Raw genomic sequence first — 21,879 nt, forward strand, 5'->3', positions numbered from 1 at the left:
GAGCATTATGGGATGTAGGAAACAGAAACAACAAAGAAATCTTGTGCGATATTCTTTCCTTCAGAAAGATTTGCTGAAGGAAAGAATCGATTGTTAAATTTAAAGAAGCCCAAAGTCCACAAGATAAAAAGTGTTATGATAAAGAGCCGTATCAGTAAAAACAGGTATGTAATAGCTGCTAATAATAAGCTTTGGGCATGTAGACAAGCTAGCTATAGTAGTTAGACTTAAAACCAGTTATAATCAGTATTACATTTTATGGCATTAATAACGACACGTCACACTTGTCAGTTGTGTGTAAATTTTGGATTACAAACGCTTTCTCTCTGTCTCTCTGTCTCTCTCTCTCTCTCTCTCTCTCTGTCTTTCTCTCTATCTATCTATCTTTCTTTCTCTCTATCTATCTATCTTTCTCTCTATCTATCTATCTATCTATCCCCTCTCTATCTGTCTCTTTCTCTCTGTCTCTGTCTCTGTCTCTCTCTCGGAAATTGTTAAAAGCGTTTACAAAGAAGATTCCGTCCATTAAATGTTAAATTTTGTTAAAAGACTTTTTAAAACATATTGCTTTGTATGTAATGTAATTTGTGATATATATATATATATATATATATATATATATATATATATATATATATATATATATATGCGCAACTGTAGTATAACGTATATAAATCTATATTATTTATGATGCAATTTCAATGAAGCATCATTATAAAACCTTACTATATCTCTATTCTCTAAAATCTACCTGTATGCTTTTCCCGTTTCCATTTTAACCAGGAATGGATAATTCTCATCAAGATTTAGCAAATTCTGAGGTACATGAGATCGCAGATAAGGGTGGTCCATCTTCACAACATGTCAGTACGGGAACAGGTCAGAAAAATACCAAACTTGACAAGAAAAAAGCAACAATGAAAAGGAAGGCTACTTCACTCAAAGGTGAGAAGAGAAAAAAGAAGAAAAAGATCCAACGAGTTCAGAGACCTAATTACACTGTACAGCATGCTGAGGATATGCTTCTGATAATATCAAACGTTAGCCAGTTTGATAGTGTTTGGAAACCTAAGCGGAAAGGTTGCAAGAGGAAAAAGGCCAAAAGAAAGACCACATCAGTAAGGAGGAAAAAAGAACCTACAAAATCCAGAGTCACTAAAGTCACTGAAGAGGTTTTAGGTAATGATGCTGATTTGGAGGAATCAGACACTGCACAGGGCCTTGACTGGGGTCAGAGAATGCCAGTAGAAGTGTTAGTTAAGATTTTTGAACTGGTAGTGCTTCAAGATGGTGCTATACCATTTCTCTGCAGGTGAGGCCAGGCTTTTCAACTTTATGGCTTTTGTATGTGAATGGCAATATGTGTTACAGGTGGTTGAAATATCTGGATGTCATTTTCTGTTTACTTGTAATATGTGCATTATGAAACATTTATTCATTGAACTATAATTCTCTGAAAGGGTTGGTCGAGTTTGTCGACTGTGGAATCGCGCTGCTTCTTTACCCGCTCTTTGGTCCAGTGTGTCCATTGGCTACTGCTGGATTGAACCTGGTAAGAGTCAGTTACCTGGAACTGCACAGAAGATTAAGAACACTGTAGACTGGCTAACACAGAACAGGTCAGTGATAAAAGTATTCAGTCTTAAGTCAAGTCGTGGCCAAAAGTTTTGAGAATTACATAAATATTAGTTTTCACAAAGTTTGCTGATAAACTGCTTTTAGATCTTTGTTTCAGTTGTTTCTGTGATGTACTGAAATATAATTACAAGCACTTCATATGTTTCAAAGGCTTTTATCGACAATTACATGACATTTATGCAAAGAGTCAGTATTTGCAGTGTTGGCCGTTCTTTTTCAGGACCTCTGCAATTCGACTGGGCATGCTCTCAATCAACTTCTGGGCCAAATCCTGACTGATAGCAACCCATTCTTTCATAATCACTTCTTGGAGTTTGTCAGAAATAGTGGGTTTTTGTTTGTCCACCCGCCTCTTGAGGATTGACCACAAGTTCTCAATGGGATAAAGATCTGCGGAGTTTCCAGGCCATGGACCCAAAATTTCAACGTTCTGGTCCCCGAGCAACTTAGTTATCACTTTTGCCTTATGGCACGGTGCTCCATCGTGCTGGAAAATGCATTGTTCTTCACCAAACTGTTGTTGGATTGTTGGAAGAAGTTGCTGTTGGAGGGTGTTTTAGTACCATTCTTTATTCATGGCTGTGTTTTTGGGCAGAATTGTGAATGAGCCCACTCCCTTGGATGAGAAGCAACCCCACACATGAATGGTCTCAGGATGCTTTACTGTTGGCATGACACAGGACTGATGGTAGCACTCACCTTTTCTTCTCCTGACAAGCCTTTTTCCCCAAACAATCGGAAAGGGGCTTCGTCGGAGAATATGACTTTGCCCCAGTCCTCAACAGTCCATTCACTATACTTTCTGCAGAAGATCAATCTGTCCCTGATGTTTTTTTGGAGAGAAGTGGCTTCTTTGCTGCCCTTCTTGACACCAGGCCATCTTCCAAAAGTCTTTGCCTCACTGTGCGTGCAGATGCGCTCACACCTGCCTGCTGCCATTCCTGAGCAAGCTCTGCACTGGTGGCACTCCGATCCCGCAGCTGAATCCTCTTTAGGAGACGATCCTGGTGCTTGCTGGACTTTCTTGGATGCCCTGAAGCCTTCTTTACAAGAATTGAACCTCTTTCTTTGAAGTTCTTGTTGATCCTATAAATTGTTGATTTAGGTGCAATCTTAGTAGCTACAATATCCTTGCCTGTGAAGCCATTTTTATGCAACGCAATGATGGCTGCACGCATTTCTTTGCAGGTCACCATGGTTAACAATGGAAGAACAATGATTTCAAGCATCACCCTCCTTTTAACATGTCAAGTCTGCCATTCTAACCCAATCAGCCTGACACAATGATCTCCAGCCTTGTGCGCGTCAACATTCTCACCTGAGTTAAGAAGACGATTACTGAAATGATCTCAGCAGGTCCTTTAATGACAGCAATGAAATGCAGTGGAAAGGGATTTTTTGGGATTAAGTTAATTTTCATGGCAAAGAAGGACTATGCAATTCATCTGATCACTTTTCATAACATTCTGGAGTATATGCAAATTGATATTATAAAAACTTAAGCAGCAACTTTTCCAATTTCCAATATTTATGTAATTCTCAAAACTTTTGGCCACGACTGTACAGTGAGCAGCAAAATTTTTGGCACCATAGTTAAAGATCAGTCATTAATTAGCTGAAAATCTTGATGAGATAAAAATGCTAAGTAAGGTATTTAAGACCAATCTTCAATAATGTGTGTTTCCTGGTATATTTTATATAAAGTTTTACTTATTTTTACTCTTTACATGACTCTATGGCTTATTAGAACTTTGGAAATATATTGTACTTTATAATCTAATATTTTATTTTGTTTCCTCAAGGTTCTCACAACTGAGGAATTTCAAGCTCTGTCACTGGAAAAAGCATGTTGATTATGTTGTTCAGGTATTTTTCCTGTCCAATGGCTTATGTTTTAAAAAAGAGTTAACTGATGCAAATATTCATACATTAATGAAATATTTCTCAACTGTAAATTGTAGGCAATATCAAATGCCTGCTCAAATCTCCAGTCCCTAGAGTTGTCATTCTGCATGGGTGTGACAAAAGATGCCTTTCAAAATCTTGGAGGTGCTTTTCAGTCTCTTGAGAGCATAAATGTGCAACACACAGAGGTATGTATGAAATGACTGCATGTTGTAACTGTTTTAACAGACCAATAAGTATGGTCTAATAGTTACGGCAACAAAACCATGGCAAACTAGTTCAAGAGCTGAACTGTCAGAAAATGCACATGTCTGTTGCGTTGTTTTTCTTCATACTGTAATATTTTAGGGAAATATACATTTATAGCACAGTTAGATTTTACATAATGTACATTTTCTGTAATAGGTTTCCAGACCCCAATAAAATGATTATTTACAGTTTTTATTATTTACTGTATATTTTTCATTGTAACATTTCTACCTTTTGCAATATAGTTTCAGGATGATGGTCTGCTGTCTTTTCTCGAGGCATCAGGGAGTCAACTAAGAAAGATTTCCTTTACACGCAGCTCAAAAAGTGACAAACTTCTCAGTGCGTTGTGTGTAAGCTAATTTTTCTTATTTTGCTATGACAACATTGATAGTGTAAAATGTGAATGGAAGGAATAATGTGCTTTGTGTTTTCAGAGAGGTTGCTGTCCTGATCTCAGGTTTCTGGAGATCAATACTAAGTTAGACTGTGGATATTGCCCCCTTCCCATCTGTGTACCAGCTTTACAATTTGGCTGTCCCAAGCTACAGGTATAGTGCATTATTATTTATTAAACAATTTCACAGGTGACTGTTTTGCTTTAATTTGTATTAAATCTTATGATGAACCAAATTTAATCTATGCTAAATCAGTCAAAATATAAGGGTTAATTACACGATAAATTACACCCTAGTCCTAATAAGTTTTACCTGTGATAAAGTAATGTAATGCTAATTCATACTGAAACAGTAAATTCCTGTACCACATTTCATATTAATTATCTGTATGATATTTTTATGAAATTGAATATTAATTTAAGCTGAATGCACACAATTGCTGTTCCTTTGTTTGCCCTGTCTAGACTTTTAGGTTAATGAATATTAACCCTGTTCCCAAAATGATGCGCAATACACCCAGTTCCACACTTGGCTTCCCCATGCTGGAGGAGCTGTGTATAGCCTCTTCATCTCATTCATTTATGAATGACCAGGACCTGCTCAATATTCTGCATGGCTCCCCCAACCTGCGTGTACTGGACCTGCGGGGATGCTCTCGCATCACAGCTGCTGGGCTATATGCTCTGCCTTGTGAAGGTAAATGTTATTGGTGCCAGCTAATTACACATGTTTGCATTATAAATGTTAACAAAAAAAGCACTGACAATTGTATTTGTAATTTTTATTCATGGCTATTCATACACTAGTTGTCAGTATGCACTTAAAACAAGAGCCAGCAGTAAAGGTGGAGAACATTAGCAAGGAGTTCCATTATTGCATTTTCTCCTCAGTGCAGATACCTGACAATATTTTTTCCTCCATAACACATGAATTTGATTACTGAATACTTATACTCTGGAAAAGAGATATTGTGGGCAATTTTTAAGCTTAAAAATTCTAAAATCTAGCTAAATATTAGCTGCATGAAACTATATTATATATAGTTTTTATATAATTATAATTAAGAGGATTTTATCATTTTTCTTAATTTCATGTGTTCCGTTCATGTGTTCCTGGTATAGAAGTGAAGCCATGAGTTGCCAAATCTTTCCTTTTTCTTTTTTTTTACATTAGTAGCACACTAAACAGTAAGCTTTGAATGCAAATCCTGCTAGTAAGACTTGCGTTGGCATAATGACCACTCATTACAAATGTATGTAAGTAGCAGGTCTTGAAGAGGAGCTACAAGCACACAATCTGCATTTTATTAACGTTGTCCTCACGAAGGAAATTTAGAGCCTGCAATTTATGGATGTCAGGGTATAGTGAATTTTAAATTACTGTATATAACCAACTGTATATATATTTTTGTGAAGAAGCACTACAGTTTTATACTCTTGAGCAATGTATGTTTCTTACACACTGATTGGTTAAAATGCAATCAAATTTTTTTAACATATGGAAAAATAAACCAAACTGTGCTTAAGAAGACAGTATGTATTCTCATTGTGTATCATGTACTCACGTATCATGTTTTAATGGTTTTAGGTCTGGAATGTTTATACTGGGGGCTGTATTTCAATAGCAAGGTCATGGTTGCATCAAACAAAGGCATTCACATGCTGACACAGAAATGGAGCCATAGTATTCGAGAGCTGGATCTCACCAACCAGCCTTTCTCAGAAGAGGACATGGAGATTGCAATGGGACATCTGGCTCATGGAACTGGAGCAGATTCCTTTCATTCTCTGAATCTCAGTGGGACCAAGATCACATCGTATGCAGTCAGGTACCATTGAAATAGTAATGAATGAACAAATGGGCTTTTGCCTCTTAAAAAATATCAAGTGGAAGTACATATTAGCTGCTGCTGAAAAGAAAGAAACAAGGCAGCACAATCCCTGTATAACCTTGATGTATTCCTAACAATTTTCAGCTTTATATATATATATATATATAATATATATATATCTTGTTGTAGAAGTACTTTTTCTTGTAACACTGAGCGTTAAAATTGATTTAAATTTCACAGGTTACTAGTGGGTCAATCTACAGCTCTTAGCTACTTGAATCTATCATCCTGCCGTTACCTTCCAAGAGGACTCAAACGAATATATCGTGGGCAAGAAGATGTACAGCAGCTCCTGGACAAGTTAGATTAATGTAATGTGGTGTTTTGTTTATGCTTTTGGGATGTATTTGTAGATACGTCAAAATGCGTGTTCAAAAGTGACTACATAAAAGCATGATTCTGTAAATAAATTATGATCGATAAAGATGGTCTCTAACCTGCTCTCTGTATAATATCCAATACATACAAAAATCATTATACTGAAACAGCAGTGGTACAGTATGCTTTCAAAGTCAAAACATCATGTAATATAAATCAAAATACATTTAACCACTGGGTTAAAAATGAAAGTTTATTAGTGTATTAAATGTAATTATTTTATTAAAGTAGATCCCACTCAGTAGTGTTCACAGTTTTGAAAAATATAATTGTATTACATTCATTCTTTATAATATCTTGCCATTTTAATTACACAAATCTCTGCAAATGCCATATTTTATATGGAGCGGAAAGTTTTGCAATAAAAAACACCAACTTTATGTGAATATATCATAGATTTACACTCTCTGTTTAATCAGGTGCATTTAGTGGGTTTACAAAAGCATTAATTATAATATGGTGATAACTGTGCACAATTTGTCACAGCTTTTATACCCACTCTACTCCAGTGTTAGTGGCCTGGTGTTATTTGGCTGTGGAGCATTCTTAGGCAGTAACATAGTGGTGATGTATTATTAAAGTTCTTATTGTGGAGTGCACTAATGCAGGGGTGTAGCTGTGTTGCCTAAACAGCTTAATGTTTTGGGGGGAGAATTCTATAATAAGAAACATTCAAATACAGTGATCAGTGGATGAAACAGAATGGAAACAAAAGGAATGATCATAAAGAAGATTTAGATATTGTCTCAAGGTCTAAGGTAAGGAAGCAGGTAATGCTTGATCAATGATATGAGAATAAATGGTTAATAATTGTATTAATAAGATTTGGTATTAAAATGGTTGGAACCATGATTATAATCAGAAACATTGTATCAGGTTTATTTTTGTGGTAATGTCATTTTTTTTTATCTAAAAAAAACCCTTATGTTTTCCTCATTTTCTTAATGTCAGTAAGGTCAATCCAGTGTGTGGGTCTTTGATGCATCTGTTGAGCAACTGCAAGTAGGTAAGGTTTTCCTTTGTGTTTGGGTCAAAGAATCCTTTGGTGTCATCTCCTGAGTCAGAAAGAATCTGGTTCATTTCTTCATCAAAATAGCCTCTCTGGTAAGCCACCTCCACAGGCACACGGTGGCTGTACACTGGGTCAATGATGCCCCCGGTAGCGATCTGTGCCTCCAGAAGACGAATGCCATGATCTTTGACAATTAAATCTTTCTTCAAGGCCTGGAATAAGGAAATAGTGTTTCCTGTGTGAGGGTCTTTGTAGCCAGTGACTGCCCTCTCTGCGGAAAGTAGCTTGTTTTGCCATTCTGTTCCCACGACCCTCTGTGCCACTGCCTCCTCCACCGAGAGTTTTTTGTTGTTCAGGGGATCGATCATGAATCCAGTAGCAGCCTGAGCCTCCAATAAAACCAGTGACGTTCCAGGAGTTAGAAGTCCTTTGGATTTGGCTTCATAGATGCTCATGGTCTGTTTGGTGGACTGCACAAACACCCCTGCAATGCAGTCGGTTCCCTGCAGGTACTTCCGTACTGAATCCATATTGCTTACTTGATCTACTGTGAGTTTTCCAATGCTAAGGTCATCAAAAGTTTTTTTATCAATGATTTTAGATTCCAGCAAATTCTGAGCTGATACCTGCTTTTTTATTCCCCGGAAGCTAGAACTTTTTGTTGTGGTGGTGGAGGTAGTAGTAACAGTCACACTGGAGGTTTTCTTGCTTATAATAGTTAGTACATGCTCCAAGATGTATTCAATTGTTATAGTGCCAGACTTAAATTGTTGAACCAGATCTCTTTTCTTTTCCTCTTCGATGTATTCAGAATGGATGAGATCCCAAAGGGAAACGTTCTTTCCTTGGAATTTACCCCCTGCCTTGTCTGTGGTAGTGGACTGGAAGATGGTCTTTGTACGTTCATCAATGTAGAAGTAAAACTCTCCCTTTTTCACAACAACAAGCAGTCTAAGGCCAGTGTGTGGGTCTTTTATACACCTGTCAAGTAGTTGCAAGTAGGTGAGGTTTTCCTGTGTGTTTGGGTCAAAGAATCCTTTGGTGTCATCTCCTGGGTCAGAAAGAATCTGGTTCATTTCTTCATCAAAATAGCCTCTCTGGTAAGCCACCTCCACAGGCACACGGTGGCTGTACACTGGGTCAATGATGCCCCCAGTAGCGATCTGTGCCTCCAGAAGACGAATGCCATGATCTTTGACAATTAAATCTTTCTTCAAGGCCTGGAACAAGGAAATGGTGTTTTCTGTGTGAGGGTCTTTGTAGCCAGTGACTGCCCTCTCTGCAGAAAGTAGCTTGTTTTGCCATTCAGTTCCCACGACCCCCTGAGCCACTGCCTCCTCCACCGAGAGTTTTTTGTTGTTCAGTGGATCGATCATGAATCCAGTAGCAGCCTGAGCCTCCAATAAAACCAGTGACGTTCCAGGTGTAAGAAGTCCTTTGGATTTGGCTTCATAGATGCTCATGGTCTGTTTGGTGGACTGCACAAACACCCCTGCAATACAGTCGGTTCCCTGCAGGTACTTCCGTACTGAATCCATATTGCTTACTTGATCTACTGTTACTTTTCCAATGCTAAGGTCATCGAAAGTTTTTTTATCAATGATTTTAGATTCCAGCAAGTTCAGAGCTGTCACTTGCTTTTTTATTCCTCGGAAGCTAGAACTTTTTGTTGTGGTGGTGGAGGTAGTAGTAACAGTCACACTGGAGGTTTTCTTGCTTATAATAGTTAGTACATGCTCCAAGATGTATTCAATTGTTATAGTGCCAGACTTAAATTGTTGAACCAGATCTCTTTTCTTTTCCTCTTCGATGTATTCAGAATGGATGAGATCCCAAAGGGAAACGTTCTTTCCTTGGAATTTACCCCCTGCCTTGTCTGTGGTAGTGGACTGGAAGATGGTCTTTGTACGTTCATCAATGTAGAAGTAAAACTCTCCCTTTTTCACAACAACAAGCAGTCTAAGGCCAGTGTGTGGGTCTTTTATACACCTGTCAAGTAGTTGCAAGTAGGTGAGGTTTTCCTGTGTGTTTGGGTCAAAGAATCCTTTGGTGTCATCTCCTGGGTCAGAAAGAATCTGGTTCATTTCTTCATCAAAATAGCCTCTCTGGTAAGCCACCTCCACAGGCACACGGTGGCTGTACACTGGGTCAATGATGCCCCCAGTAGCGATCTGTGCCTCCAGAAGACGAATGCCATGATCTTTGACAATTAAATCTTTCTTCAAGGCCTGGAACAAGGAAATGGTGTTTTCTGTATGAGGGTCTTTGTAGCCAGTGACTGCCCTCTCTGCAGAAAGTAGCTTGTTTTGCCATTCAGTTCCCACGACCCCCTGAGCCACTGCCTCCTCCACCGAGAGTTTTTTGTTGTTCAGTGGATCGATCATGAATCCAGTAGCAGCCTGAGCCTCCAATAAAACCAGTGACGTTCCAGGTGTTAGAAGTCCTTTGGATTTGGCTTCATAGATGCTCATGGTCTGTTTGGTGGACTGCACAAACACCCCTGCAATACAGTCGGTTCCCTGCAGGTACTTCCGTACTGAATCCATATTGCTTACTTGATCTACTGTTACTTTTCCAATGCTAAGGTCATCGAAAGTTTTTTTATCAATGATTTTAGATTCCAGCAAGTTCAGAGCTGTCACTTGCTTTTTTATTCCTCGGAAGCTAGAACTTTTTGTTGTGGTGGTGGAGGTAGTAGTAACAGTCACACTGGAGGTTTTCTTGCTTATAATAGTTAGTACATGCTCCAAGATGTATTCAATTGTTATAGTGCCAGACTTAAATTGTTGAACCAGATCTCTTTTCTTTTCCTCTTCGATGTATTCAGAATGGATGAGATCCCAAAGGGAAACGTTCTTTCCTTGGAATTTACCCCCTGCCTTGTCTGTGGTAGTGGACTGGAAGATGGTCTTTGTACGTTCATCAATGTAGAAGTAAAACTCTCCCTTTTTCACAACAACAAGCAGTCTAAGGCCAGTGTGTGGGTCTTTTATACACCTGTCAAGTAGTTGCAAGTAGGTGAGGTTTTCCTGTGTGTTTGGGTCAAAGAATCCTTTGGTGTCATCTCCTGGGTCAGAAAGAATCTGGTTCATTTCTTCATCAAAATAGCCTCTCTGGTAAGCCACCTCCACAGGCACACGGTGGCTGTACACTGGGTCAATGATGCCCCCAGTAGCGATCTGTGCCTCCAGAAGACGAATGCCATGATCTTTGACAATTAAATCTTTCTTCAAGGCCTGGAACAAGGAAATGGTGTTTTCTGTATGAGGGTCTTTGTAGCCAGTGACTGCCCTCTCTGCAGAAAGTAGCTTGTTTTGCCATTCAGTTCCCACGACCCCCTGAGCCACTGCCTCCTCCACCGAGAGTTTTTTGTTGTTCAGTGGATCGATCATGAATCCAGTAGCAGCCTGAGCCTCCAATAAAACCAGTGACGTTCCAGGTGTTAGAAGTCCTTTGGATTTGGCTTCATAGATGCTCATGGTCTGTTTGGTGGACTGCACAAACACCCCTGCAATACAGTCGGTTCCCTGCAGGTACTTCCGTACTGAATCCATATTGCTTACTTGATCTACTGTTACTTTTCCAATGCTAAGGTCATCGAAAGTTTTTTTATCAATGATTTTAGATTCCAGTAAGTTCAGAGCTGTCACTTGCTTTTTTATTCCTCGGAAGCTAGAACTTTTTGTTGTGGTGGTGGAGGTAGTAGTAACAGTCACACTGGAGGTTTTCTTGCTTATAATAGTTAGTACATGCTCCAAGATGTATTCAATTGTTATAGTGCCAGACTTAAATTGTTGAACCAGATCTCTTTTCTTTTCCTCTTCGATGTATTCAGAATGGATGAGATCCCAAAGGGAAACGTTCTTTCCTTGGAATTTACCCCCTGCCTTGTCTGTGGTAGTGGACTGGAAGATGGTCTTTGTACGTTCATCAATGTAGAAGTAAAACTCTCCCTTTTTCACAACAACAAGCAGTCTAAGGCCAGTGTGTGGGTCTTTTATACACCTGTCAAGTAGTTGCAAGTAGGTGAGGTTTTCCTGTGTGTTTGGGTCAAAGAATCCTTTGGTGTCATCTCCTGGGTCAGAAAGAATCTGGTTCATTTCTTCATCAAAATAGCCTCTCTGGTAAGCCACCTCCACAGGCACACGGTGGCTGTACACTGGGTCAATGATGCCCCCAGTAGCGATCTGTGCCTCCAGAAGACGAATGCCATGATCTTTGACAATTAAATCTTTCTTCAATGCCTGGAACAAGGAAATGGTGTTTTCTGTGTGAGGGTCTTTGTAGCCAGTGACTGCCCTCTCTGCAGAAAGTAGCTTGTTTTGCCATTCAGTTCCCACGACCCCCTGAGCCACTGCCTCCTCCACCGAGAGTTTTTTGTTGTTCAGTGGATCGATCATGAATCCAGTAGCAGCCTGAGCCTCCAATAAAACCAGTGACGTTCCAGGTGTAAGAAGTCCTTTGGATTTGGCTTCATAGATGCTCATGGTCTGTTTGGTGGACTGCACAAACACCCCTGCAATACAGTCGGTTCCCTGCAGGTACTTCCGTACTGAATCCATATTGCTTACTTGATCTACTGTTACTTTTCCAATGCTAAGGTCATCGAAAGTTTTTTTATCAATGATTTTAGATTCCAGCAAGTTCAGAGCTGTCACTTGCTTTTTTATTCCTCGGAAGCTAGAACTTTTTGTTGTGGTGGTGGAGGTAGTAGTAACAGTCACACTGGAGGTTTTCTTGCTTATAATAGTTAGTACATGCTCCAAGATGTATTCAATTGTTATAGTGCCAGACTTAAATTGTTGAACCAGATCTCTTTTCTTTTCCTCTTCGATGTATTCAGAATGGATGAGATCCCAAAGGGAAACGTTCTTTCCTTGGAATTTACCCCCTGCCTTGTCTGTGGTAGTGGACTGGAAGATGGTCTTTGTACGTTCATCAATGTAGAAGTAAAACTCTCCCTTTTTCACAACAACAAGCAGTCTAAGGCCAGTGTGTGGGTCTTTTATACACCTGTCAAGTAGTTGCAAGTAGGTGAGGTTTTCCTGTGTGTTTGGGTCAAAGAATCCTTTGGTGTCATCTCCTGGGTCAGAAAGAATCTGGTTCATTTCTTCATCAAAATAGCCTCTCTGGTAAGCCACCTCCACAGGCACACGGTGGCTGTACACTGGGTCAATGATGCCCCCAGTAGCGATCTGTGCCTCCAGAAGACGAATGCCATGATCTTTGACAATTAAATCTTTCTTCAAGGCCTGGAACAAGGAAATGGTGTTTTCTGTATGAGGGTCTTTGTAGCCAGTGACTGCCCTCTCTGCAGAAAGTAGCTTGTTTTGCCATTCAGTTCCCACGACCCCCTGAGCCACTGCCTCCTCCACCGAGAGTTTTTTGTTGTTCAGTGGATCGATCATGAATCCAGTAGCAGCCTGAGCCTCCAATAAAACCAGTGACGTTCCAGGTGTTAGAAGTCCTTTGGATTTGGCTTCATAGATGCTCATGGTCTGTTTGGTGGACTGCACAAACACCCCTGCAATACAGTCGGTTCCCTGCAGGTACTTCCGTACTGAATCCATATTGCTTACTTGATCTACTGTTACTTTTCCAATGCTAAGGTCATCGAAAGTTTTTTTATCAATGATTTTAGATTCCAGTAAGTTCAGAGCTGTCACTTGCTTTTTTATTCCTCGGAAGCTAGAACTTTTTGTTGTGGTGGTGGAGGTAGTAGTAACAGTCACACTGGAGGTTTTCTTGCTTATAATAGTTAGTACATGCTCCAAGATGTATTCAATTGTTATAGTGCCAGACTTAAATTGTTGAACCAGATCTCTTTTCTTTTCCTCTTCGATGTATTCAGAATGGATGAGATCCCAAAGGGAAACGTTCTTTCCTTGGAATTTACCCCCTGCCTTGTCTGTGGTAGTGGACTGGAAGATGGTCTTTGTACGTTCATCAATGTAGAAGTAAAACTCTCCCTTTTTCACAACAACAAGCAGTCTAAGGCCAGTGTGTGGGTCTTTTATACACCTGTCAAGTAGTTGCAAGTAGGTGAGGTTTTCCTGTGTGTTTGGGTCAAAGAATCCTTTGGTGTCATCTCCTGGGTCAGAAAGAATCTGGTTCATTTCTTCATCAAAATAGCCTCTCTGGTAAGCCACCTCCACAGGCACACGGTGGCTGTACACTGGGTCAATGATGCCCCCAGTAGCGATCTGTGCCTCCAGAAGACGAATGCCATGATCTTTGACAATTAAATCTTTCTTCAATGCCTGGAACAAGGAAATGGTGTTTTCTGTGTGAGGGTCTTTGTAGCCAGTGACTGCCCTCTCTGCAGAAAGTAGCTTGTTTTGCCATTCAGTTCCCACGACCCCCTGAGCCACTGCCTCCTCCACCGAGAGTTTTTTGTTGTTCAGTGGATCGATCATGAATCCAGTAGCAGCCTGAGCCTCCAATAAAACCAGTGACGTTCCAGGTGTAAGAAGTCCTTTGGATTTGGCTTCATAGATGCTCATGGTCTGTTTGGTGGACTGCACAAACACCCCTGCAATACAGTCGGTTCCCTGCAGGTACTTCCGTACTGAATCCATATTGCTTACTTGATCTACTGTTACTTTTCCAATGCTAAGGTCATCGAAAGTTTTTTTATCAATGATTTTAGATTCCAGCAAGTTCAGAGCTGTCACTTGCTTTTTTATTCCTCGGAAGCTAGAACTTTTTGTTGTGGTGGTGGAGGTAGTAGTAACAGTCACACTGGAGGTTTTCTTGCTTATAATAGTTAGTACATGCTCCAAGATGTATTCAATTGTTATAGTGCCAGACTTAAATTGTTGAACCAGATCTCTTTTCTTTTCCTCTTCGATGTATTCAGAATGGATGAGATCCCAAAGGGAAACGTTCTTTCCTTGGAATTTACCCCCTGCCTTGTCTGTGGTAGTGGACTGGAAGATGGTCTTTGTACGTTCATCAATGTAGAAGTAAAACTCTCCCTTTTTCACAACAACAAGCAGTCTAAGGCCAGTGTGTGGGTCTTTTATACACCTGTCAAGTAGTTGCAAGTAGGTGAGGTTTTCCTGTGTGTTTGGGTCAAAGAAGCCTTTGGTGTCATCTCCTGGGTCAGCAAGAATTTGGTTCATTTCTTCATCAAAATAGCCTCTCTGGTAAGCCACCTCCACAGGCACACGGTGGCTGTACACTGGGTCAATGATGCCCCCAGTAGCGATCTGTGCCTCCAGAAGACGAATGCCATGATCTTTGACAATTAAATCTTTCTTCAAGGCCTGAAACAAGGAAATGGTGTTTCCTGTGTGAGGGTCTTTGTAGCCAGTGACTGCCCTCTCTGCGGAAAGTAGCTTGTTTTGCCATTCTGTTCCCACGATCCCCTGAGCCACTGCCTCCTCCACCGAGAGTTTTTTGTTGTTCAGTGGATCGATCATGAATCCAGTAGCAGCCTGAGCCTCCAATAAAACCAGTGACGTTCCAGGAGTTAGAAGTCCTTTGGATTTGGCTTCATAGATGCTCATGGTCTGTTTGGTGGACTGCACAAACACCCCTGCAATGCAGTCGGTTCCCTGCAGGTACTTCCGTACTGAATCCATATTGCTTACTTGATCTACTGTGAGTTTTCCAATGCTAAGGTCATCAAAAGTTTTTTTATCAATGATTTTAGATTCCAGCAAATTCTGAGCTGATACCTGCTTTTTTATTCCCCGGAAGCTAGAACTTTTTGTTGTGGTGGTGGAGGTAGTAGTAACAGTCACACTGGAAGTTTTCTTGCTTATAATAGTTAGTACATGCTCCAAGATGTATTCAATTGTTATAGTGCCAGACTTAAATTGTTGAACCAGATCTCTTTTCTTTTCCTCTTCGATGTATTCAGAATGGATGAGATCCCAAAGGGAAACGTTCTTTCCTTGGAATTTACCCCCTGCCTTGTCTGTGGTAGTGGACTGGAAGATGGTCTTTGTACGTTCATCAATGTAGAAGTAAAACTCTCCCTTTTTCACAACAACAAGCAGTCTAAGGCCAGTGTGTGGGTCTTTTATACACCTGTCAAGTAGTTGCAAGTAGGTGAGGTTTTCCTGTGTGTTTGGGTCAAAGAATCCTTTGGTGTCATCTCCTGGGTCAGAAAGAATCTGGTTCATTTCTTCATCAAAATAGCCTCTCTGGTAAGCCACCTCCACAGGCACACGGTGGCTGTACACTGGGTCAATGATGCCCCCAGTAGCGATCTGTGCCTCCAGAAGACGAATGCCATGATCTTTGACAATTAAATCTTTCTTCAAGGCCTGGAACAAGGAAATGGTGTTTTCTGTGTGAGGGTCTTTGTAGCCAGTGACTGCCCTCTCTGCAGAAAGTAGCTTGTTTTGCCATTCAGTTCCCACGACCCCCTGAGCCACTGCCTCCTCCACCGAGAGTTTTTTGTTGTTCAGTGGATCGATCATGAATCCAGTAGCAGCCTGAGCCTCCAATAAAACCAGTGACGTTCCAGGTGTAAGAAGTCCTTTGGATTTGGCTTCATAGATGCTCATGGTCTGTTTGGTGGACTGCACAAACACCCCTGCAATACATTCGGTTCCCTGCAGGTACTTCCGTACTGAATCCATATTGCTTACTTGATCTACTGTTACTTTTCCAATGCTAAGGTCATCGAAAGTTTTTTTATCAATGATTTTAGATTCCAGTAAGTTCAGAGCTGTCACTTGCTTTTTTATTCCTCGGAAGCTAGAACTTTTTGTTGTGGTGGTGGAGGTAGTAGTAACAGTCACACTGGAGGTTTTCTTGCTTATAATAGTTAGTACATGCTCCAAGATGTATTCAATTGTTATAGTGCCAGACTTAAATTGTTGAACCAGATCTCTTTTCTTTTCCTCTTCGATGTATTCAGAATGGATGAGATCCCAAAGGGAAACGTTCTTTCCTTGGAATTTACCCCCTGCCTTGTCTGTGGTAGTGGACTGGAAGATGGTCTTTGTACGTTCATCAATGTAGAAGTAAAACTCTCCCTTTTTCACAACAACAAGCAGTCTAAGGCCAGTGTGTGGGTCTTTTATACACCTGTCAAGTAGTTGCAAGTAGGTGAGGTTTTCCTGTGTGTTTGGGTCAAAGAATCCTTTGGTGTCATCTCCTGGGTCAGAAAGAATCTGGTTCATTTCTTCATCAAAATAGCCTCTCTGGTAAGCCACCTCCACAGGCACACGGTGGCTGTACACTGGGTCAATGATGCCCCCAGTAGCGATCTGTGCCTCCAGAAGACGAATGCCATGATCTTTGACAATTAAATCTTTCTTCAATGCCTGGAACAAGGAAATGGTGTTTTCTGTGTGAGGGTCTTTGTAGCCAGTGACTGCCCTCTCTGCAGAAAGTAGCTTGTTTTGCCATTCAGTTCCCACGACCCCCTGAGCCACTGCCTCCTCCACCGAGAGTTTTTTGTTGTTCAGTGGATCGATCATGAATCCAGTAGCAGCCTGAGCCTCCAATAAAACCAGTGACGTTCCAGGTGTAAGAAGTCCTTTGGATTTGGCTTCATAGATGCTCATGGTCTGTTTGGTGGACTGCACAAACACCCCTGCAATACAGTCGGTTCCCTGCAGGTACTTCCGTACTGAATCCATATTGCTTACTTGATCTACTGTTACTTTTCCAATGCTAAGGTCATCGAAAGTTTTTTTATCAATGATTTTAGATTCCAGCAAGTTCAGAGCTGTCACTTGCTTTTTTATTCCTCGGAAGCTAGAACTTTTTGTTGTGGTGGTGGAGGTAGTAGTAACAGTCACACTGGAGGTTTTCTTGCTTATAATAGTTAGTACATGCTCCAAGATGTATTCAATTGTTATAGTGCCAGACTTAAATTGTTGAACCAGATCTCTTTTCTTTTCCTCTTCGATGTATTCAGAATGGATGAGATCCCAAAGGGAAACGTTCTTTCCTTGGAATTTACCCCCTGCCTTGTCTGTGGTAGTGGACTGGAAGATGGTCTTTGTACGTTCATCAATGTAGAAGTAAAACTCTCCCTTTTTCACAACAACAAGCAGTCTAAGGCCAGTGTGTGGGTCTTTTATACACCTGTCAAGTAGTTGCAAGTAGGTGAGGTTTTCCTGTGTGTTAGGGTCAAAGAAGCCTTTGGTGTCATCTCCTGGGTCAGCAAGAATTTGGTTCATTTCTTCATCAAAATAGCCTCTCTGGTAAGCCACCTCCACAGGCACACGGTGGCTGTACACTGGGTCAATGATGCCGCCGGTAGCGATCTGTGCCTCCAGAAGACGAATGCCATGATCTTTGACAATTAAATCTTTCTTCAAGGCCTGGAACAAGGAAATGGTGTTTCCTGTGTGAGGGTCTTTGTAGCCAGTGACTGCCCTCTCTGCAGAAAGTAGCTTGTTTTGCCATTCCGTTCCCACAACCCTTTGAGCCACTGCCTCCTCCACCGAGAGTTTTTTGTTGTTCAGGGGATCGATCATGAATCCAGTAGCAGCCTGAGCCTCCAATAAAACCAGTGATGTCCCAGGTGTAAGAAGTCCTTTGGATTTGGCTTCATAGATGCTCATGGTCTGTTTGGTGGACTGCACAAACACCCCTGCAATACAGTCGGTTCCCTGCAGGTACTTCCGTACTGAATCCATATTGCTTACTTGATCTACTGTGATGTTTCCAGTGCTTAGGTCTTCAAAAAGTTTTTTATCAATGATTTTAGATTTTAGCAAGTTTTCAGCTGTTACTTGCCTTTTAATACCTCGGAAGGTACTTCTTCGTGTTTGTCCCTTTTCTTGAAGTGACATTTTTGCAGATCTTTTGATGACCTGTAAATTAATTTTAAAAATGTAAAAGTTCAGATTTTATTTGTAAATAACACCTGAAACATTATTTTTTTTATATTGAAATATAAACATTAAATTCCTACATTTACTTAACAAGCAGTTGAATAAATGGTTTGTGATTTTTTTTTATTTGGAATTATCATCACCAAATAACCATGACAGGAAAAAGGAAAGCTCATGGGTCATATTCACTAAATTTTCATTCAATGTGTCTGTGTAATTTACACTTGCCAACATAATCTGCATATAAAGTTCATGTACAGTATTCATGCCAATTACGTAATTCGACTGAATTTTGATTAGTTTTATTCATAATTTTACATACTTTTGGAGTTTTTCATTTTTTTTTTAAATAGTTTCTTACATTTCCAGCTGAATACACAAGACATCCTAAGTGCATTTGCATCCAATCTAATTATTGTTGGCAGTTATTTCTTATCATTGGTAATGTAAGCATTTGGTTACATAGTATCTCAACATGCAAAGTTCAAATGAAAATTTTAGTAGTGTGACAATTTCTTCTGCAGTTTCCCTAAATTCTTCTAGAATACAAACATTAATTAAGTATCTAGTAACTCTTAATTTAAAAATGGAAATTCTTTAGATGTCATTAGACACATCAGGATGAGATGGTTTAACATTTTAAGCTTACAGCTGTATATTACAGTCTGTGTCAGAACAAGCTATTTTCTCATTAAGAATTCACAGGTGACACTTCCCACACATACCCTTGCACGACGACACCCAGAGATACTTTTGGAATGTTACATGTAATTTTTTGCTTCTAGGGAGTTTGAATTCGTGATTTTGTTTCAACATCTATACATTTGACTCTGGATATATTTATCTTTTTCAGTGAGAATACAGAAAGCAACTAGGGTTTTGACAATGTAAAAATAAATTAACATTTAGTAAAAACAATTACAAAATATATTAATTCAGTAAGAAAAAAAATAGAGTTTAATTAAATATCAAAAAGGTGTGCATAAAAATGTTTTTAATATTAATCCGTAAGTCAATCACTAGACTGCTCCCTATGGGAGAACAGACTGGTTTGGTTAAACAATCTTCTCAAACTTCTTTAATCTGAGATATGAGGCACCCTTTATACTTCTGTTATACCATGTAGTATTATAGTTTAACACTTTATTAAAGTATATAACTTTCCAGAAATTGCAATCCGGCTGCACAACTATTAAAATTATGTTCTTGTGCCACAGTCAGAATAGTAATTTTTTTGGATTCTTCCAAAAGTGAAGATTTGAACCTTGAAAATGAGAAGAGGTTTAACCTCCATATGTACATTGATTAGACGTATTCTCTTAGTGAAGTGTGGCATTCACTTAGCTAACAATCTGTTAACCAGTCTGTGAATCTAAATGTAATTATTTTAATCATTACTTATCATAGTGCAACATGAAACTAAGCTAGGATCTGTAAGAATACAATAAACATATTTCATATTTTTTTCAACAGAAAAAAAATTCTTCAGAAATAGAGATCTAAGCACAGTACAAGTTCAACAATACTCTCTTTATTCAGAGAGGAAAAACACTTTCTCCAAATGGGAGAACATTTAAAGACTTGTCAGAATTTTTTTTAACATTGAATGTTGTCCAAGTGAAAACAGGTTTCTAGACATGTTTGCGCACTTCGTGATGAATACCATTCTTTCCTGATGATGTAAACATGTTCCTTAAGAATTGTGCTGAATAGTACCAGAAATGCTATTCACATTTTTTTAACTTGCATGTTAAAGGTAAATGTCATCTAGTGAAGGCAGTGTTGTTTATACACAGATTATAACTTCCATATAACTTGGAACATGTGCTAAATCATAGGGTATTTATGTAAACGGATAAACTGAGGTAATCAAACTTAACTCTTTACATAAAAACCTGGCATACATTCATGTTTAGACAATTGATATAGTTATTGTTATACAAAATAAACATGTTTTGTTTCTACCTAAGAACAAATAACAGTCTAAAATTATGTTACTGTATGTTGCAGTGCCTGCAATCTTTCTCATTTATTTGAGACTCTTTATCATGAGTTGTCTATAATGTTTATATCTTTATTGAATGGAGTAAATGTAAAATTCACACTGGCTCAATTCTAAGTTTCACTGTCATTCATTCACACAACTATGATTGTTTAACTCTTTTATTACAGCTACCTCTGTTCAACTCTTTGTGAGCTCGATAGTTGTAGTAGTAACAGTAGAAGTAGTAGAATTGTAAAAATAAAAATAATTACAGTGTGGCACTTACCTCACAGGTCTGTCAGGAAAAGAATGAAAGTGTTAGCCTTTGTTTAGTAAACGTACACCGCTGACTACAGGATCAGGGCAGTGGTTTCAATGTCCTGCATTGAGAGTTTATCTACAAGAGGAAGACTCCACCCCAGAACCACCCCTCTGTTTGAGACAAAGCACAAGTGAAGGAATGTTGCTTCTGCAGACTTGACTATAAGCCAGACATCAATACTACAATATTATAACATATAACATTTGTTTTTTATTTGAAAATTGAATGGTGGAAAGTTGTTATATATTAGTGAGGTTCCGTTTATGCTCTTGCTATAATTCTAACAGTCTGAGTTTCATAATATAAATGATCATGTTATACCCAAGATTCTGAACAATCAAAAGGTATATAGTTTTCTATACTAGACAGTATTGTGGCAGCAAGGTAACAGGATTTTATAAACGTGTCTGTTCAAATAACATACCTTTTCTATAATGACAAAAAAGTGTGTGTAATTATTCTGTGAGAAAACAGGAAAACACAGAGGTTTTTCCAATTCTTGGCAACATTTTTTGGTTTTTGAGCTAAAAGAAAGTAAGAGAAAGGTACAATAGTGAAAGAATGACTGTATAAAGTAAAAACATTAAGTGTAACAATAACAGAATAAAAATTTACGATGTCTATTAAGAAATAAAAATATGTATTATGGTTGGCAAATTGCTGCAGTGTTTGAGAAATGCAACACTTAGGAAGTGCCGTTATATATATGAAAAAAAAAAATCAAACTTGGGTGGTAAATTTATCACTGATATCATATTTTTCCAACATGCCTGTGGTGTTTTTTAATCCTCATGCAATGGTACTATCTATTCTATGGACAAGTGTCTCACTGAGCTCTACATGTAAAACTGCATTGGATTTAAATAAAATTTGGTTTTAAATCTGTCAAGTGAAACCTAATATTGAAATTAATTAGTGAAAAAAATACTAATTTGCAACACATTGGCTACACTTCTGTTGTTTGACTAAGATTTAGGTGTGTCCTCTTATCTCTGTGTGAGTGAGAGTTTTTCAGAGAATGAGAGAAGGGATTTCATAAGAAAGAGTTATCATACAACTGGTCCTACCTGCTTCTTTCTGTTCTGGGGAAATGTACTATAAGCAGTATTGAGGTGTGATGGACGATGAGTTCACAGCCTTGTCTAAAACACACCTGTGTAATCTTTATATTCTTATTTCTTAGTCATTTCAGTACATGCCCTTACAGGATACTAGCTGTTGAAAAAAAATTGTTTACCCAAATGCTGTGTACAAGCAAAGTGATACCAAAATAAAAAGTATATTCTTGGGAAAA

The 21,879-nt window shown here is 39.1% G+C and overlaps 2 protein-coding genes across 2 annotated transcripts; one reads left to right on the forward strand and one right to left on the reverse strand.

The window, feature by feature from the left end:
• Positions 1–10: 10 nt before the first annotated feature.
• On the forward strand, positions 11–6,505 carry fbxl6 (F-box and leucine-rich repeat protein 6). The gene is made up of 10 exons (XM_027175528.2): positions 11–164; positions 784–1,312; positions 1,461–1,619; positions 3,441–3,504; positions 3,600–3,731; positions 4,038–4,145; positions 4,230–4,343; positions 4,655–4,886; positions 5,778–6,018; positions 6,262–6,505. The coding sequence occupies exons 2-10, from the start codon at positions 786–788 to the stop codon at positions 6,389–6,391; spliced, it is 1,707 nt and encodes a 568-aa protein (XP_027031329.2). The 5' UTR covers positions 11–164; positions 784–785; the 3' UTR covers positions 6,392–6,505.
• A 133-nt stretch (positions 6,506–6,638) lies between these two features.
• eppk1 (epiplakin 1) lies at positions 6,639–20,654 on the reverse strand. Its single transcript, XM_047807706.1, has 2 exons — positions 20,550–20,654; positions 6,639–18,258 (listed from the first exon to the last, which is right to left on the reverse strand). Exon 2 carries the CDS (start codon positions 18,235–18,237, stop codon positions 7,393–7,395), a length of 10,845 nt encoding a protein of 3,614 aa, XP_047663662.1. The 5' UTR covers positions 18,238–18,258; positions 20,550–20,654; the 3' UTR covers positions 6,639–7,392.
• Between the last annotated feature and the right edge of the window lie 1,225 nt (positions 20,655–21,879).

The sequence above is a fragment of the Tachysurus fulvidraco genome, chromosome 24, assembly GCF_022655615.1.
Source record: "Tachysurus fulvidraco isolate hzauxx_2018 chromosome 24, HZAU_PFXX_2.0, whole genome shotgun sequence".
Lineage (NCBI taxonomy): Eukaryota > Metazoa > Chordata > Actinopteri > Siluriformes > Bagridae > Tachysurus > Tachysurus fulvidraco.

What these genes read in the sequence shown, in the direction of transcription:
- fbxl6 (XM_027175528.2), top strand. Translation starts at nt 786, where the DNA reads ATGGATAATTCTCATCAAGATTTAGCAAATTCTGAGGTACATGAGATC. An exon ending in GACTGGCTAACACAGAACAG is followed by an intron (nt 1,620 to 3,440) that starts GTCAGTGATAAA and finishes TGTTTCCTCAAG; the next exon opens with GTTCTCACAACTGAGGAATT. An exon ending in TTGGCTGTCCCAAGCTACAG is followed by an intron (nt 4,344 to 4,654) that starts GTATAGTGCATT and finishes TGCCCTGTCTAG; the next exon opens with ACTTTTAGGTTAATGAATAT.
- eppk1 (XM_047807706.1), bottom strand. Translation starts at nt 18,237, where the DNA reads ATGTCACTTCAAGAAAAGGGACAAACACGAAGAAGTACCTTCCGAGGT.